This window comes from Macrobrachium nipponense, chromosome 14, assembly GCF_015104395.2.
Source record: "Macrobrachium nipponense isolate FS-2020 chromosome 14, ASM1510439v2, whole genome shotgun sequence".
In the NCBI taxonomy this organism is placed as follows: domain Eukaryota; kingdom Metazoa; phylum Arthropoda; class Malacostraca; order Decapoda; family Palaemonidae; genus Macrobrachium; species Macrobrachium nipponense.
Genome location: NC_087207.1, coordinates 48,539,189 through 48,557,980, shown reverse-complemented (window position 1 = coordinate 48,557,980; position 18,792 = coordinate 48,539,189). Strand labels below are relative to the sequence as shown.

The 18,792-nt window shown below is 42.1% G+C and overlaps 1 protein-coding gene across 1 annotated transcript in view; it reads right to left on the bottom strand.

The window, feature by feature from the left end:
* The window catches only part of LOC135226492 (peroxisomal carnitine O-octanoyltransferase-like), a gene marked incomplete in the record, with an annotated part of 719,233 nt that overhangs the window by 515,362 nt on the left and 185,079 nt on the right, over positions 1-18,792 (bottom strand). Inside the window, 1 exon segment of the mRNA XM_064266109.1 lies at positions 39-167. Coding sequence (XP_064122179.1) covers positions 39-167 — 129 coding nt within the window.

The following is an 18,792-nucleotide window of genomic DNA, read 5'->3' as shown; positions in this document are numbered from 1 at the left end:
TTAAAAATATTGCCATGATTTTACAAAAGTTCACTTACATCAGCAGTGTCTTCATCTGTTGGTTTCCAAATAGTTAGATTGAGGGGTAAGGGTCCTGTAGTATTCATCGTGGGCAGAATGGGGTCACGGCCCAATAAATAGGCATAGTGGAGCCACCAGTCCTCAAGCTATAAACAAACACAGTAAGTATAAATAAAAGCCTTTTTGAATATACTGTCAGAGAAATCAGTAGGAGCCAGAACTGTATAATCATGACCATGAACCATTACACTGCATGACACAGATGAGTGACTCAAGCAATCAGATGTTACCAGCACACCAAATACTATAACATTTTCTAAAAAATCATAATTAGTTCTTAATATAAACCCATCAGTTTACAAATGCCTATCTATGTATTTAGCATTACCATAGCATTACAACTGACACACTTCAGTACATTAAAACACTTCCATTTTGCCAGGTAGGCATTGCCCCCCAATGGTGGGAAAGTTATAGCCATGTGTTATCTGGACTTACCACAAGATGTGCTGGGGAAGAAGGTGGACAGTCCATGATAAAATTAATTATTTGGATACTTACCTACTGTTAAAGTTAACTTATATCTATGTGTCATTAGGTGTCACCGGCAATCAAAATAAAACAACACTTGACTAACCTGGTAGGAGTGTCTCTGAAATCACCTGTTTCCCACTAAGATGAGGGGGAAGCTGGGTGGGTTTCCACTTTAACAGTAGGTATCCAAATAATTAATTTTATCATGAAAATTCTCCTTATACTTGGAATGAATCACACCTGCTGCTGAAGTTAGCTGACTGCCACACCCGCCTGTTGTATGGCCCTTACTGGTAAGTAATGTCCTCAGACATTGGAACCACAACAGGGTGTAAGGTCCTTGTAGCAAGACCTGTCAGAGGATCCTTACCGGGGAAAAAGGACTATCTTGTAGAGTACTAGCAACTCCTGTGCCTGAGTCTTAAGACTATTACCAAGTCCAAAACTAAAGATAACTACCAAATTTATAAATAAAAGTGTGCTCTTATACACCAATGTGTACCATCAAGCTCCAAAAACTCAAAAGTGGGATTTCCTAACAATTAAAGATAAAATAGTAATTAAGGTTACTATCATATTTGGCTCCAGAGAAAGTCCCCCCACCACAACAATTCTTCTAAGGGTTTTACACCTTATGCTACATTTTGCAAATCATAAGAGTCAACAACAGTTACCTGTGAGTCAACAAGAGTTACATCTCCCCTGAGCTGCATGACAACCTCCTCTCCCAGAAAGCTTTACAGAAAAAAAAAAGACGTGCAAACAGTACAGAAGCCATGAGGATTATTTGAAAAAAAATTATAAAAGTTCAGGAAATAACTCTTTGTGCATTTTTTAGGGCTGTTGCCTTGTATAAGGGGCCCTGTGAGGCTATGTTAGACTGCGATAATCTTACGCTAAGTCAGTTGGTTAATGACTTCCATTCTCATTGGAGTGTCTTGGGGTTTGATGATAACTTACGAATTCAATATCTTCTTTGGTTGTGACGACGGAGATGTGTTAAACTCATGATGATAGTTATAACTTCATTCGATCTCTTTCTGATGTGAGGTTCTAGTAGAAAACACTGAGTACAAAAATACATCTATTCTTCTGAGATTACAAGATGAAATTGTACAAGTCTGCCAACGATGATGGCTGATTGAGTTCTACATGATGAAGCTCAGATAAAAATGTACAGGTCTTCTAATGACGATGGCTTGATCGCTTCTCCTCTACCATCTGGTTTACAAATCATAAAGGAAGCAGACAGTAGCTCGAACATACGACATACACACAGATGACATAGATTACAAATCACGTAGGCCGTTTGAATTATAGGTCATGGTGGTCGCCTCAAGCTAGACACTTGGGCTATAGTTTATAAACAAATGAATGACCACAGGTGACGGCACTAGACACTGACTGATTATACACGTCATCTTAGCCTACTTTATTGTATACGTCATCTTAGCCTATTTATCGTATCTGGTCTGATCACATTCCTGCAAGCAATCTGGTTGACCTCTTGGGTCACTGGTTTTAATTAATCATAGTTTTAGTTTTTTTTTTTATATGGAATAACATTCCATATTTTTATTATGTAACACTTACACATTGACTTAAGCTTTTGGACACAGGAGTGTTTGGTCTCCTAACACAACAGATAAAAACTTAACCCTTCCTCTTCAGGGTTTATGTCTGTCCAAGTAAAGCCTTAAGAGTTCTAACTGGATATAAGACAGATACTTCTCCCTTGCCTACCAAAGCAGTTAAATTAAATACTGACAAATCTGGGAAGGGCTTTCACTTTTATATCTTTTCTCTAAGTAATGAAAGAAAAGAGAGGCTGCCACTAGAATAAAGCCCACATACAAGCAAGGGCTTGAAGCTCACTACCACACTGCCATAGCAAGAGCTAAAAGAAAGGTGACTAAAAGAAAGGAGTCTTCAAAGTTTTTAAGCAATGTCATATCAAAACGCTCAAACTGGGTTATGTTAAAATCTGGAGGATTACGTCTAAATTTAATTGTCAAGCATAATAGGAATATTGAAATTTCCAGCACAAAAGATAAAAACTCATTAAACTTTAAATCATGGGTGATATTCAAGTTGGCATGATGCAGAACTGAATGCAATGTAAAGTGGTATACCCTGAGTGCTGATAGAAAACTACCTTGTGTACCCAAGATACTGGCAGAACTTAAATCAGGGCTATCTAGTGAACAGTTGCTGCATATCACTTTGGACAAGCTCCAAGATCAATAAAATCGAATCAAGTAATTCCCAGAGCTCCGTTGTGTAATATTCCTTCAGCAGGCAAACCTTTTGAGAATGTAGTTATCGATATGGTCGGGCCATTGCCTAGAAGTAAGGGAGTATATATCTGTTAACAATCACTGATAGACTAACTCGCTATCCAGAGGCGATACCCAAGAAGCTGTAATGCAAGGACTGTAGTTAAATGCTTGTTAGATTACTTTTCTAAGTTTGGTCAGCCTCATACTATACAGAGTGATAATGGCAGTAATTTTGTATCCAAATATTTTAGGGATAGAATGAAAGAGTTAGGTATTAATCTCATAACTTCCACATCTTATCACCCCGAATCACAAGGCATTGTGGAGCTGTTTCACCAAACGTTAAAGAGTTGTTTACAAAAACTGTGTAATAACTTTGAACATGACTGGGAAGAAAAATTACCTTTTGTTTCATTAGCTTTACGGTTGGCACTGAATGACACTACAGGATTTAGTCCTTTCAAGCTGGTTTTCGGTCACATCGCTAAAGGTCCTTTGGAAATGTTAAAATGTAATTTAATGTTTAAAGAAGGTAGAGAGGACTACATAACTAATCTTGAGTATTACAAAAACAATTTAAGAGATACTTGGCAACTAGCAATAGCGAACAAGAGTGAAAGTCAAGAGGAAACTAAAAGGAAATATAATCTTGGAGTGAAAAAGAAGTTTCTGTGTGGGAGATAAAGCTTTAGTATTATTCCAGATAGAAGGTCTCTCTTTATATTATAAGTTTGAAGGACCTTTTTCAAATTTAGAAAAGAGGGGAGATCTAAATTATTTAATCGATATGGGTAAACGTAGAGCAAAGTGGCTGTATGTAAACTTGCTCAAGAAATATAATGAACGCCTCGTGCCTGTAGTAACAGTGTCACAGAAAGAAATTAGTTTAGAGAAAAACTCTGAGGTGCTTAAGAATTTCGAAGTTTTTAATCAGTTTAGAAAAGGAAAAATTGAGGGATATATTTAATGTTTTAGTGAATTATCCTGAAACTATTAGTGACAAACTAGGCCTAACCAATATTTTAGAACATGATATTGAGTTGAAGGACACAAAACCCATTAGGCAAAGTCCATATCGTCTGAGTCCAGAAAAAGCCAGTAGTTCTGGTGAAAAAGGAAGATGGATCAGATAGATTGTGCTTTGATTTCCAGAAAGTAAACAGTGTAACTAAGCAAAGCAATTTTCCTTACCTAGGATTGATGATTGCTTAGATAGAACCGGAATTTCAAATTCATTTCAAAGCTTGATTTGGCTAAAGTTATTGGCAAGCACCTTAAGTGAACGAGCCCGGAAAATATCCACCTTTATAAATCCATTTGGTAGTTTTGAGGCCAAAGTTATGGCTTTAGGCTTGAAGAACGCAGCCAGTACCTTCCAAAGGTTGATGAATAAAGTTTTAAATGGCATCAACAACTGTGTCGTGTACTTAGATGATCTTGTGATATTCTCAGAGACTTAGGAGGATCATGTAAGTATTTTGGCAAGAGTCTTGGAAGCCCTTACAAAAGCGAATCTTGTTCTTAATCTAAGGAAATGTGAATTTGGGAAAGCCTCTATTACTTATTTAGGACATAAAGTAGGTCTTGGTAAAATCTGTCCATAAGATCGGAACATAGAAGCTATTGTAAATTTCCCAATCCCGACAACTAAAAAACAGGACATGAGATTTCTCAGAATGGTTTTGTATATCCTTAGATTTGTACCAAATTTCTCAGAAATAAGCGCTCCCATAACTAATCTATTTAGGAAAGGACGCAGTATTCTATTTGATGGCGCATGTGTAGAAGCTTTCAATAAGTTAAAGCCATAATGATTCCCGGGCCAGTTCTATTGTTACCTGATTTTGATAAGGAATTTAATTTAGCAATTGATGTCAGTGATATTGGGTAGGAGGGGTTTTATTAGAAGAAGTGAAAGGAATGAAACATCCAGTTGCCTATTATTCAAAGAAACTGAATAAAACGCAGCAGAATTGTTCAACTATTGAAAAGGAATTGTTTAGTTTAGTTATAGCCTTGCAAAACTTGAGATTTATCTACATAGCAGTTCTCTTTTACTGTGTATAATCCGTTAGTTTATTTGTAAAGGTTTAAGAATAAGAATAAACATCTAATGTGTTGGAGTTTAGAATTACAAGACTATAACCTGAAGATAGTTCATATAAGGGGAAAGGATAATGTTATAGCTGATAGCCTCTCTAGAGATTTTTCGGAATGAGTGGTCTGATGACCGTTTTCTATTTTTGCACGGTCGGGTGAATGAACTGAGAACTAAAAAGTCCCTGTCGAGGGATGGTGACGTTCGCTGGTTATGCTCCACCCCTTCGGCCCTGCCCCAAGATCGACGTATATATATAGGACCCTGAGGAAGTAGAGAACCAAATCATCGGAGATAAGAGAAGAGGGAAGAGACAAAGGATAAGAGAGGAAGAGGGCGCACGAGAGAGAGTGGGAGCAGAAACAAAGCCCATAGTCAGAAAGAGAGAGAGATCCCGAGGTTGAGTAACCCTTTCAGAGAAGAAATGTCCTACATGTGGTTTTGAGGAGTAACCCACCCTTCAAGTTTCAAGACAAAGGCATTCCTTCCTGCAGTACGAAGATAAGCAGACACCTGAAGTTTCTACTGCCCCCTTTTGTGAAGCCCTCACTTCGAGCACTGTTCTCCACAGCTGCAAAACTGGCCAGCAAGTATTTCATTACCACAATGCATGCGCCTTTTCACATATTGTCAGATTTAATTTTGTTATGTAAAAAGGTGAAACCATTCTGCATTTATCTTTGTTAATAAGCTTGTAAATAAACTTCTGTTCTGTTTGAGTTTCTTTCTATATTCGTATCCCGAGTTTCAATTGTTGGTGTTGAATCCTTTATGTTTATTATAATAAAGAACCTGAGTGGATGCTCAAACCATAACAGCCCCCCCCCCACCTCGTCAAGGAGTTGGGATCAGGGGGTGAAGAGTCTGAAGAAATTCCAGAAGAAAAGATAAGGTATAACCTAAGAAACAAAAGTCACTTTTCAGTGAAATGAAAGAACAAACCCATTAATTCATCCTATTATTCCCATTTATTTGATTTCTTTATTGCTAAGTTTACCTTCATTGGTTGACTTAGGAATAATTTTTTTTATTGTTGCAATTCTTACTTTAATTAGTCGGCTTTGTAGCAAAATTTGGAGTTATGCATGCTAACTACGAATTCATTTTTCTTTGATAAGGGGAATATTTAGGTGATAAGGGTATTTAAGTAACAGTTCAATGTAGTGGAATCATTTCAAGAGTCTATTAAGTTTAATCATTCCACAGGAATATTTCTAGAAATAAGAGAATAAAGAAGAAGGGTTAAGATAGATATTAACCCTCTTACGCCGACTGGACGTATTTTACGTCGACATTTTTTGTCTCTCAGGTGCCGACTGGACGTATTTTACGTCGACATACAAAAGTTTTTTTAAAAATTCTCGGAAAAATACTTTTAGGCCTACCAGCCGAAAACTCTTGAATCACGCGCCTTGGGGGATGCTGGGAGTTCACGGATCAAGGTGTTGTTTTGTTTACAATCGTTACACAGGCGCGCAAGCGCGAATTTCTTTCTTGCCGCACTAAAAAGTATCTGTGACACATCTCGGAAATTATCTCGTCACTTTGACATAATTTTTGTACCATTTTAAATTAGCCGTTACATGGAGTATTATATATAAAAATGTGCGCATTTTTATGTAGAATACAACAAAAAAATACTCATGATTGTAGCTTTTATCAGTTTTGAGATATTTTCATATAAATAGCGATAAGTGCCAAAATTTCAACCTTCGGTCAACTTTGACTCTACCGAAATGGTCGGAAAACGCAATTGTAAGCTAAAACTCTTATATTTTAGTAATATTCAAGCATTTACCTTCATTTTGCAACTAACTGGAAGTCTCTAGCACAATATTTCGATTTATGGTGAATTTATGAAAAAACTTTTTCCTTACGTCCGCGCGGTAACTCTTCCGAAAAAAATCATACATGCGATTGTGGTAATGTTTGCACCATTTTCAATTAGCCGTTACATAAAGTTTTATATATGAAAATGTGCGCAATTTCATGCACAATACAACTAAAAAAAACCCATGGTTGTAGCTTTTATCAATTTTGAAATATTTTCATATAAAACATGATAAGTGAAAAATTTTCAACCTTCGGTCAACTTTGTCTCTCTCAAAATGGTCAAAAAACGCAATTGTAAGCTAAAACGCTTATATTCTAGTAATATTCAAGCATTTACCTTCATTTTGCAACAAATTGGAAGTCTCTAGCACAATATTTCGATTTATGGTGAATTTATGAAAAAAATAAAATTTTCTTTACGTCCGCGTGGTAACTCTTCCGAAAAAATCATACGTGCGATTGTGGTAATGTTTGCACCATTTTAAATTAGCCGTTACATAAAGTTTTATATATGAAAATGTGCGCAATTTCATGTAGAATACAACATAAATAATTGAAGGTTGTAGCTTTTCTCATTTTTGAAATATTTGCATATAAATCACGATAAATAGAAATAAAACCACCTTCGGTCAACTTTGACTCTACCGAAATGGTCGAAAAACGCAATTGTAAGCTAAAACACTTACAGTCTAGTAATATTCAGTCATTTATCTTCATCTTGAAACAAATTCGAAGTCTCTAGCACAATTTTTAGATTTATGGTGAATTTAAAAAAAAAAACTTTCCTTCCCACCGCGCGCGGATTCTCCGCCACAAATCTCCGAAATGCGTACGTCCTATTCTCGGAATATTTGCTCCGTTTCATATTAGGCATTTCATAGAGTTTTATATATGAAAATGTGCACAATTTCATGTAGAATAAAACGAAAAATATTTGAAGGTTGTAGCTTTTCTTATTTCCGAAATAATTGCACATAAAAAATATATATAAAAAAATTCGACATTCGGTCAATTTTAACTCGTCAGATATGGTCGAAAACTGCATTTGTAAGCTAATATTCTTACAGTATAGTAATATTCAATCATTTGTCTTCATTTTGAAAGAAATTGGAAGTCTCGTACAATATTTTAGATTTATGTGAATTTTTTGAAAAAAATATTTGTTTACGTCCGCGCGTTACAAATTCATGCATTATTTTGTGATAATATTTTCTCTGTGTTGCTTTTATCATTTTACAATGTGTTATATACCAAAATGATCGCAATTTAGTGTACATTACAACGAAAAAAAAATGTAACTTGTTACCTTTAACTGTTTCGCGCATAGCGTGATTTGAATACAATTATATATGAAATTTCGTTTTTGCGCTATCATATATCGCATTATTTATATATGATAATGATAATTTTTTTCTTTTCTGATGGTTGCATACTAAACTTCAGCCAATGACAAAAAAAGGAGCCAAAAATGAACTCTTAATCTTAAAAACTAAGCGCGCTGTGATTTTTTGAAAAAAATATTTTTTCCGCTTCCGCGCTCACTCTGAAACACCTCCGGCACACGGGAGACATTTTTTTTTTTACCGCTTCGGTGTTTAAGGGTTAAGTAACTTTAAAATAAGAAAATATGTTTCAGCAATGATTCAGATTTTGTTGGGGTAACTAAAAATCCATAAGATGTTAAATAATGAAAACTCACTAACAAGATATTAATTGGTAAAAACTTACTAGCTGTTGTCACAGTAAACGTGGAAGAAACCTACAAGTACTAACCACTAACCAGTTACTCTAACTGAGTTGCCAATTTTATTTTAGTATCAAGCAGTAAAGGTATAGAGTTTAATGTACAAAGATACTCAGAACCACAATAAAGAAGTCCAATGAAATTAGTATAAACACATACAAAATCTCAGTCAGGAAGTCAAAGAAATAAATTAAGAAGAGTCAGCACTAGTGTCGTCAACAAAGAAAAGACCATTACGAAAATTTAAAGAATTTCAAAATTCATAAAAGTAGGGTGATATCCACCTAAATAGAATAGGACAGAGGACTAGTAAGAGCCAATGTAAGTTTGATAGAATTTTCATGTTTTGCTTTTACAATGCATTTACATACCTAAGTGAAACTTAACCCTTAAACGCCTATTGGACGTATTAAACGTCGACGAAAATTGTCTGTTGGGTGTTTAATTGACGTATGATACATTGACACAAAAAAGTTTTTTTTTTAAATTCATGGAAAATTATTACAGGCCTACTTGGTGAAAAATGAAGTATTTATGATAAAACAAAGTTTTATGAATACTTATCTGGCAGTTATATATATATATAGCTATAGTCTCTATCGGTCCGGCAGATTTTTCAAAACTCGCGGCAACCGCTGAGTGGTAGGTGTCCGGTTAGGTGGTTAACAACCCTTACAGGGTGGCACTTGGAACCATTCCCATTTTCTATTCAGATCTTCCCTTTGCCCAACCTGTCTCCTGAGGGGAGGTGGGTGGGCCTTAAAATATATATATAACTGCCAGTAAGTATTATAAAACTTGTTTTATCATAAATACTTCATTTTTATGAATAGAACTTACCTGGCAGTTATATATATATAGCTGATTCACACATTTGGAGGTGGGTGAAAGACAGCCAACATCGTTGGGGAAACAACTAAAAGTTGTAGGTTATAACCTTGATTCCTTACCTGCTAAGGTAGCTGACTTCAAAAGTTCCTGCCTCTTGAGTCGCTTTCCCTTAGGAGCGCCAGCCAGGATGAGACCTGCTATGCTGAAACCACTCAATAGTCTGTCAAACGGGGCGAGACCAACAACGTGACTAGACTTCTGCACTACCTATTCCCCTTTTAATTAACTGCAACCTTACTCAACCTAACCACCCAACCTTGCAGACTAGATATTTTATCTATCTAGCTAGACTGAGGGTGCCATCTCGACCAGACCACTCCTCAGACAACCATAAAAACACAAACAACAATAAAGGTATGTCATACTAAAGTTAAGGTTGAGGGGAGGTAGTAACTCCTTCACCCAATAACGAAGACGTAGCTACGTATGGGCCCAAAGAGTAACACTTCTCATAGTCTACTCTTACCTCTCTGAGATAATGAGAAGCGAATACAGAGTCGCTCCTCCAAAATGTTGAGTCCATTATTTGTCTAACTGACATGTTCTTCTGGTATGCCAAAGACGTTGAAATAGCCCTCACCTCATGGGCCTTCACTTTTAAGAGACCGAAGTTCTCCTCCTCACATAAGAGGTGAGCTTCTCTAATTGTTTCCCTCAGGAAAAATTACAATGCATTCTTCGAGAGGGGCCTTTGAGGATCTTTAACGGAACAACATAAAGCACTGGAAGGTCCTCTTAAATTCTTGGTCCATGACAAATATGTCCTGAGAGCTCTAACTGGGCAGAGGAGTCTCTCCTCCTCTTGACCCACCAAGTTTGTGAGGTTAGGAACCTCAAACGTCCTCGGCCAGGGTTTGGATGGGTTCTCATTCTTAGCGAGGAAGTCGAGCCTTAAGGAACATACAGCTCCATCTTCACTGAAGCCTACGTGCTTCTCCATCGCCTGAATCTCGCTGACCCTTTTTGCTGTGGCGAGCGCCATCAGAAATAACGTCTTCTTAGTTAAATCTCTAAGGGTCGATTGCGAGATGGGTTCGAACTTCCTACCCGCATGCCATAAAGTAACTTCAAAAACACATCCAAATTCCAAGCCGGGGGTGGGTCTTACTGTGTGTCTAGTCGTTTCAAAAACGACTTCAAGAGATCCTTCAAATCCGTATTTAGTGATAGGTCGATGCCTCTATGCTTAAAGACTGTTGAAAGCATACTTTTGTATCCTTTTATCGTGGATACGGCCAGCTTAGATTCTTGTCTGAGGAACAAAAGAAAATCAGCAATCTGACTCACAGAGGTAGTGGTTGAGGATACTTTGTGTCGTTTACACCAAGATCTAAAACCTTCCCACTTCGATTGGTATACTCTCTGGCGAAGATACTCCTCGCTCTTGTGATAGCTCTAGCCGCTTGCTCAGAAAAGCCTTTCGCTCTGACAAGCTTCTCGATAGTCTGAATGCAGTCAGCTGTAGAGCGAGGGGGTTTTTGATGATACCTCTTGAGTGGGGCTGTTTGAGAAGCTTTGGACTTGGAGGAAGGCTTCTTGGAAAGTCCATCTAGCATCTCCACGTACCTCTGTGAACCATTCTCTTGCTGGCCAAAAAGGTGCTATCAGGGTTATTCTCCTTGTTTCTAGAAGGGCGAACTTCTTGATGACCAGATTGATGATCTTGAACGGGGGAAACGCATAAGTATCCATCCCTGTCCAGTCCATCAAGAAGGCGTCCACTGCTATTGCTTCCTTGTCCGGTACCAGGGAGCAGTAGTTGGGGATTCTCTTGTTCTTGTTGGAGGCGAAGAGATCTATCGATGGCCTCCCCCATAACTTCCACAGTTCCTGGCAAACTTGAAGATCGAGGGTCCACTCTGTTGGAAGAACTTGCCCTTTTCTGCTGAGCATGTCTGCCCTCACATTCTTCTGTCCCTGTACAAATCTCGTTAACAGATCTATTCCATTCTCCTTCGTCCATAGAAGGAGTTCTCGTTGCTGCTTCGTATAGGGACAGAGAATGAGTTCCTCCTTGCTTTCTTATGTACGCCAGGGCTGTGGTGTTGTCCGAGTTGACCTCTACTACCTTCCCCGAGACCACTTCTTTGAAGGCTTTTAAACCTAATAGGATGGCCATCAATTCTTTCTTGTTGATGTGCCATCCTTTCTGCTGCACTTCCCAAGAGCCCGATGCTTCCTTGTTCCCCAGTGTTGCTCCCCAACCTGACTCCGAAGCGTCTGAGAACAACACTAGGTCTGGGTTCTTCTTGTATAGGGATATTCCTTCCCTCAATTTTGCGGGATCCAGCCACCAACTCAACTGTCTTTTGACGTCTGCTGGAATGGGAAAAGAAAAGGAGTCCTCCTGATTTCTCCTGTCCCATACTCTTGAAAGGAAGTGTTGCAGAGGTCTGAGGTGCAACCTTCCCAGGGAGACAAACTGCTCGAGTGAGGAGTGGGCCCAGCAAACTCATCCACTCCTTCGCCAAGCACTTCTCTCTCCCTAGGAATTGCTGGCACTTTCTTGAGGCACTTGTTCTGCCTCTCTTGAGAGGGAAAAGCCCGAAAACGAGCTGAGTCCAGAACTATCCCCAAATAGAGAATTGTCTGACTCGGTTCTGTCTGGGACTTCTCCTTGTTGATGATGAGTCCCAGTTCCTAAGTTCATCAGAAACGTCTTTCTTAAGTCCTCCAGACACTTGTTTTCTTTCGATGGTGACCTTATCAGCCAGTCGTCTAGTATAGGGATACCCTTATCCCTTCTTGATGAAGCCAAGCCGCTACGTTCGACATTACCCTGGTGAAGACTTGAGGGGCTGTACTGAGGCCGAAACAAAGGGCTCTGAACTGGAAACACCTGTTCTGAACCACGAATCTTAGGAATTTCCTTGAAGTCGGGTGGATGGGGATATGAAAATAGGCGTTTTGCAAATCCAGGGACATGGTACCATCCAGTCCCTTTGACGAACTGCTGCCAGCACAGACTGAGTCGCTTCCATAGTAAATTTTGTCTTCTCTTCAAAGACGTTCAGTGCGCTGACATCTAGAACGGGTCTCCATCCCCCCTCCCCCCAAGTTCTTGGGTACTAGAAACAGGCGATTGTAAAAGCCTGGGGTGATTCTAGTTTCCAGTACAGGTTCTATGGCTCCCTTTCCTAGCATCTGGTCTACTAGATCTAGGAGAGCCTCTTGTTTCGTAGCGTCCGAGTATTGAGCCACTAAGGCTCTTGGTGTTCTCGAAAGAGGTGGCTTTTTCAAGAAAGGGATCTTGTAACCCTCCCTGACGACTGAGAGGGACCAGGTGTCCGCCCCCCTCCTTTTCCAAGTCTGCCAAACACTTGACAGTCTTGCTCCTACTGCTGACTGGAGGACTTGTAACTCATTTCCTAGCACGGGATCTAAATGATCTCCTGCTTGTTCGTCCGCCTGCCTCCTGCCTTCTTCCTCTGAAATCTGTCCTGGTCGGAGCCCTACCTCGAAAGGGCTGCAAAACCTTCTTTTCTTCTCTCTTTGCTGAAGCCTGACTGCCCGGAAGACCCTTTCTTACGGAGCGAGTTAGAAGATCCTGCGTGGCCTTCTGAGTTAGAGAAAGAGTAATAACCTTAACCAGAGATTGCGGAAAAAGATGTTCCGAGAGAGGGGCATAAAGGAGTTCCGCCTTCTGCGTGATCGTAACTCCTTTGGTGGTGAAGGAGCATAACAGCGCTCTTTTCTTCAAAATCCCCGCCGTAAACAGGGAAGCCATCTCGTTCGCTCCATCCCTCAGTGCCTTATCCATACAAGCCATAATGCTAGTTAACTCCTCCATTTCTGTGGCCTGTATGTGTTCTGCTTTCCTGGCCAGCACTCCCAGGGCCCAGTCCAAGAAGCTGAATACTTCAAATGATCGAAATATACCTTTAACGAAGTGGTCTAACTCCGTCATGGATCACATCACTTTCGCTGAATTGAGGGCATGTCTCCTTGAGGAGTCTACAATACCGGAGAAGTCCCCCTGGGAGGAGGCAGGTACTCCCAGGCCAATAGCTCTCCAGGTCTCGGTACCACATTCCCGCCTTAGAAGCCAGTTTAGCCGGAGGAAAGAAAAAGGTGGTTTTCACTGCTTGTCTTCGTTCCTTCAACCAGTCTCCTATTCTTGCCATCGCCTTCTTCACCGAAATAGACAACTTCATCTTGATGAAGGCTGACTGTTTTTGCGACTTCCTTCTAACGAACTGTGACTGAGGAGAACGGGGAGCCGCTGGTTTAAGTTCCTCTCCAAACAGCTCAAGGAGGGAGCGAGAAAGCACTTTATAGTCTGCAGCCGCATTAGAAGGTTTATCCTCATCCTCTGAAATTTCTTCTAATTCCAGACTCCCTTCTATCTCCTTATCCTTATGGGTAGAAGGAACAAAGTCTGAAGGTCCTTGTTGATCCGAGCTGACGTATGCTCCTTCATCAAATTCTTGCTGATGAACATCTGTGTCAGGCGAAAATTCCTGAACGTCAGATGCGTCCTTGCGTCGTGAACTGGAAGCGTCCTGACGTCGAGGGTCCAAAGTGTCCTGGCGCTGAACGGCTGGTACATCCTGAGGCCGATCCCTTGCTGCATTTTTGTCTCGAGCGCTATATGTTTCCCGACATCGGGAGCTGGATACGTCCTTCCTTCGAGAGCTGGATACGTTCTTTGCTAGCGCACTGTGAGAGTCCTTTCGTCGCGAGATGCATGGGTCCTGGCGCCGAGGGCTGGCTGCGTCCTGGCGTCGAGAGCTGGATGCGTCATGTCGCCAAGAGCTGGTTGCGTCCTGATGACGAGTGCTGGATGCGTCCTGAAGAGGAGTACTGGATGCGTCCTGACGTACAACAGCGGATGGGTCCTGTCCGCGAACGCTGTGTGCGTCTTGTTCGCGAGCGCTGCATGCGTCCTGCCGACCCACTTTGGATTTGTGCTGATGAGCGACAGACTGTCGGGAACGAGCGCTACTTTTCTCCTGGCGAGGAGACCTGAAGGTGTCGTCGTGCCGAGATACCAAGTCCGTATCTCGGCGTCTAGGTGAAGGAGAAGAGAGGCGACGAGAGCTAGATTTAACGTGGTGTAGAGAATCGAGGGAAGGTTTAGCAGGAGAAGAGTATCGTAACCTTCTGACATCACGAGGACGGAGTTGTTCAACGTCTTGAAACGGCGCTTCCTCCTTTGATCTCTTCACTGGCAGCCTGTCATCCTTACGTCTGCCCGACTGAGAGGATGGGCGATTAAAAGCTTCTACTAGCGAAGTCAACTGCTCTTGCATGACCGCCATGAACAATTCTCGCTACCGATGCTGGGTCCTGCGTTCCGAGGAGACGGGTCTTGTCGAGGTATGCTGGAGGAAGGAGAAGGTTCTCTAGAGAATTCCCCGTAACCTGAAGGAAGAGGAGATCTCTCATGTCTCCATGCGTCCTGCGGAGAATCATCCTCTCTAGTTCTCATCCTTTTCGCAGGCGATGCGTCCAAGCCATCATCAGAAGGAAACGGTTCCGGGCTACTCTATCTACTCGAATGGGGCGAACGAAAACGCGTCAGATCAGGACGCTGCTTCCAACTTCTCTTGAGCGGTCTCGACTCCTCATACTGCCATCTGTGTCGAGGAGAGGGGCTCGGAGAAGACGCTACCACTTCTGACACGCCTTTCTGTGGCGGTCATAAGCACCGCCTGGAAAAAAAACGCAACAGGACTGCTTGAGGCGACGGCTGACGAGGATCAGTTCCTCTTACCCCCTTACGGTCATCAACGTATCTTCTCCCCTGGTCCTGGGAGCTTGGTAGAGGTCTAGACCTAGGGGCATGACAGGAACGATCAGTCGCCACCTCCACTGCACTTTCACAAGCACTATCACTTATTTCACCTTCACTCTTACCTGTTTTAAGGCTGCAAGTTGCTCCTTAAGAATTTCCATCTCAGCCGCCATCTTGACGTACTGAGGGTCATCCAAAGAAGCCACAGGTCCTGCTACAGGAGAAGGAGCTACTACCTCAGGAGCAGGTTCTAATAATACAGGGGTTAAGGGAATGGAAAGGTCTACACTAGCTTCACTTCCAGACCTAGATTTAGATTTAGATTTAGAAGCCCTCCTGACTTTATCTAATTCCAATCTACGCACATAGCGTTTCATATCCAACCATTGTTTCTCATCCAAACCCTCGCATTCTTTACATCTTTTATCCAAGGCACATTCAAAACCCCTACACCCCAAACAAACAGTGTGAGGATCCAACGAAGCCTTCGGCAATCTCACCTTACACTCCTCATTCACACACACTCGAAACTGTTTCCGAGACATCTCAAATCAAAGACTCATCCAAAGAATAAACCAAAATAAAGCCAAAAGCGATTGCCAATCCACAGAATACGTCACCAATTTAGTAGAAAAACAGCGACACAGGGAAGCGAGAGAAAAACCTGACGGCGGACTAACAACGATGTTGACAGTCCAACCGGCAGAGATGATCTGAGGAATAGAAAATGGGAATGGTTCCAAGTACCACCCTGTAAGGGTTGTTAACCACCTAACCAGACACCTACCACTCGGCGGTTGCCGCGAGTTTTGAAAAATCTGCCGGACCGATAGAGACTATAGCTATATATATATATAACTGCCAGGTAAGTTCTATTCATAAAATTTTGAATCACGTGCCTTGAGGGATGCTGGGATTTCACAGATCAAGCTTTTTTGTTTTGTTTACAAGCGTTACCCAGGCGCGCATGCACGAATTTCTTTCTTCTTGCACTAAAAAGCATCAGCGACACATCTCAGAAATTATTTCGTCACTTTGACGTAATTTTTGCACCATTTTATATTAGCCATTACATAGAGTTTTATATATGAAAATGTGTGCAATTTCATGTAGAATACAACAAAAAACAACCCATGGTTGTAGCTTTTATCAGTTTTGAAATATTTTCATATAAATAATAAGAGCAAAAATTTCAACCTTCAGTCAACTTTGACTCGACCGAATTGGTAGAAAAAAGCAATTGTAAGCTAAAATTTTACATTCTAGTAATATTCAATCATTTACCTTTACTTTGCAACAAATTGGAAGTCTCTAGCACAATATTTCGATTTATGGTGGAATACGGAGTAGACCTTTCATGCTTCCCCTATTTTCAGTTGGCCGTAGTATCTTTCGTTTTCTGCCGGAGCACCCGCTCACCATCCGGGCGTTCCGTCGGTTGGCGGAAGAATCGTACGGCGGAGCTAAGCTCCACTTACAATATTATTTGTTTTGTTTTAGTTTACTTTATTATCTTTATGGGTAATCTTCTCAAGTTCTCCGGTGTGTCGTACCCTCACCTCGGTGTACTATATGTGTATGAGCAGGTATCTGGTTTAACAGAAATCTTCGCTCCGGCGTGTACCAGATTTTCCAAATCAGTTTACAGGGTCCCGTGGACTCTCTCACATGGATTACAGGAGAGGATTATGCCCAAAATTTATTCTACTCCAGCATGCAGCGGAGCACCATACCTGAGTAGTCCTGTTAGTATATGCTGGTACTCATGTATCTGTTCACTTACAGGCTACCAACTGTCAGGAGGCTGGATGTAACGCCGTCCTGCAAGACCCTTGTGGGCATGACGTCTGCCGGACCCACGCTCCCTGTGCTGTCCGCCACAAGGATTTGATTGTATAGCACCACGAAGCCTGCTCCATATGCTATGAGCTTGTGGAACAGTTTTCGGATGGAGTAAGTATATACCGGCATATATTTTATACTTTCCTTTGGTATATACTATCAAATAGTCTTGTTTTATATTGCTATATTTGACTAATAAGTTTTTCTGTTAATATGATATCTCCGGGACTTCGTTGTAAGGATTACAATGACCCTTTGTTCCAGGCTGCCGCTGTGAAGGACGCCCCGTCGGCCACCCTGAAAGCCTGGGTAGGTGGCTTCGGCAAGAACGCGCCGAAGGGGCAGCCGTACATCCTTGATAAGACCATGGCTGTCCGGATCTTCCCAGGCGGTAAGTCGACCGGCTACGTCGACCCCTTTGCGGCAGCTCCGGCTATCTCGACCATCCAGCAGCAAGTGGAGCAGGCCTTGGCGGATGGGGGAGCTCCGGAGATTACGGCGGACGTCGCAACACTGGACCTGAACGTAGAACCCATGACGGTAGGCGGAGGTGAGTTGTTAGTTGAGGTGGGTTTGTTGGGCGCTCAAGGGCTTCCCTTGGGCGCTTCTGGATCTTCTTCCCCTTTAGCATCTTCTTCTTCCTTCCAAGGCTTTACAGAGTCAGAGATTGCAACTAGGACGTCTGCCGCCTCAGTTGTTCCCAAGGTAAAGGGACAACGGGAGCAGAAGACCCTAAAGAGGTCGTCTTCCAAGAAGACTTTGGCCTCCTCTTCTCAGAAGACCCCGGCTCACCATCCCAGGGCAGAGAAAGCGAAGACTTCTTCTTCCTCTTCACACTCCAAAGGGTCTAGAGGCAAGTCCTCTAAGGAGAAGGTCCTCGCTCCCGCCGAGCCAGTACCTTCTTCATCTACCGGAGCTCGTCCGAAAACCCCTGCTGAGACCAGTACCTCTGGTCCCTTCGACCCTGACTCCTTTACAGCAGGGGTCATGCAACAGGTGGGGAACATGGTAGGCGCTATGATGGACACCAGGTTCTATTCAAATGTTGCCCAGTATCTCCACCTTGTTTGCTCAGTCCGGCCAGTCGATCCAGAACATCGCGGATCGGCTGACGGACCAGGAGAACCGGCTGGCAGGTCTTAGCCAGAATCCTCCAGCAGTTCTTCCTCTAGCAGGCACCGGAGTACCTCAGATGCCTGACTACAACTCTCTTCCATCATTCACGATGAGCAATCCTTGGAGGGTAGCAGCCTTCGCACCCTTCAAGGACGGAATGATTTCTATCCCGGACTGTGGAACTCATCGTATCGAGGACTTCGAGTTCCACCCCGCCGATCTGCAACCACCTTTCATGGGATACGCCAGGTTGACGGAAGCAGCTCTCAATAGGGAAGATAAGATCCCTAAAGAGGGAATGGGTGAGGTGTCTTGAAGAGTGGGATTGCACTAATACCAAGCTTCAAGCATTTAAGAGCCCATTCACAATCTTTGCGACGGAGGATGAGGCACCACTCCCCTTCACCACAAAGATTGCTGAAGTCACGATACAGGCCGCCATGAAAGATGAGCCTCTTCCTCAACTGAGGGAATCAGACCCGACGTCACCACTCTTTCCAGCTTTTGGGGACCTCTGGGCAGACCTTCCGGCAACCTTTACCGTAGGGAAGCTCAAACCGGACTGTGCCATCGAACAGTTCGGAGAGAGACTCCCAAGACTTACAGATAACCTAATCCAAGCTGAGTTTGAAGCGAGGACAAGGTTAGGGAGGACGCTTAACGCCTTGGTAATGACAGAGGTTGCCGCCATGACATA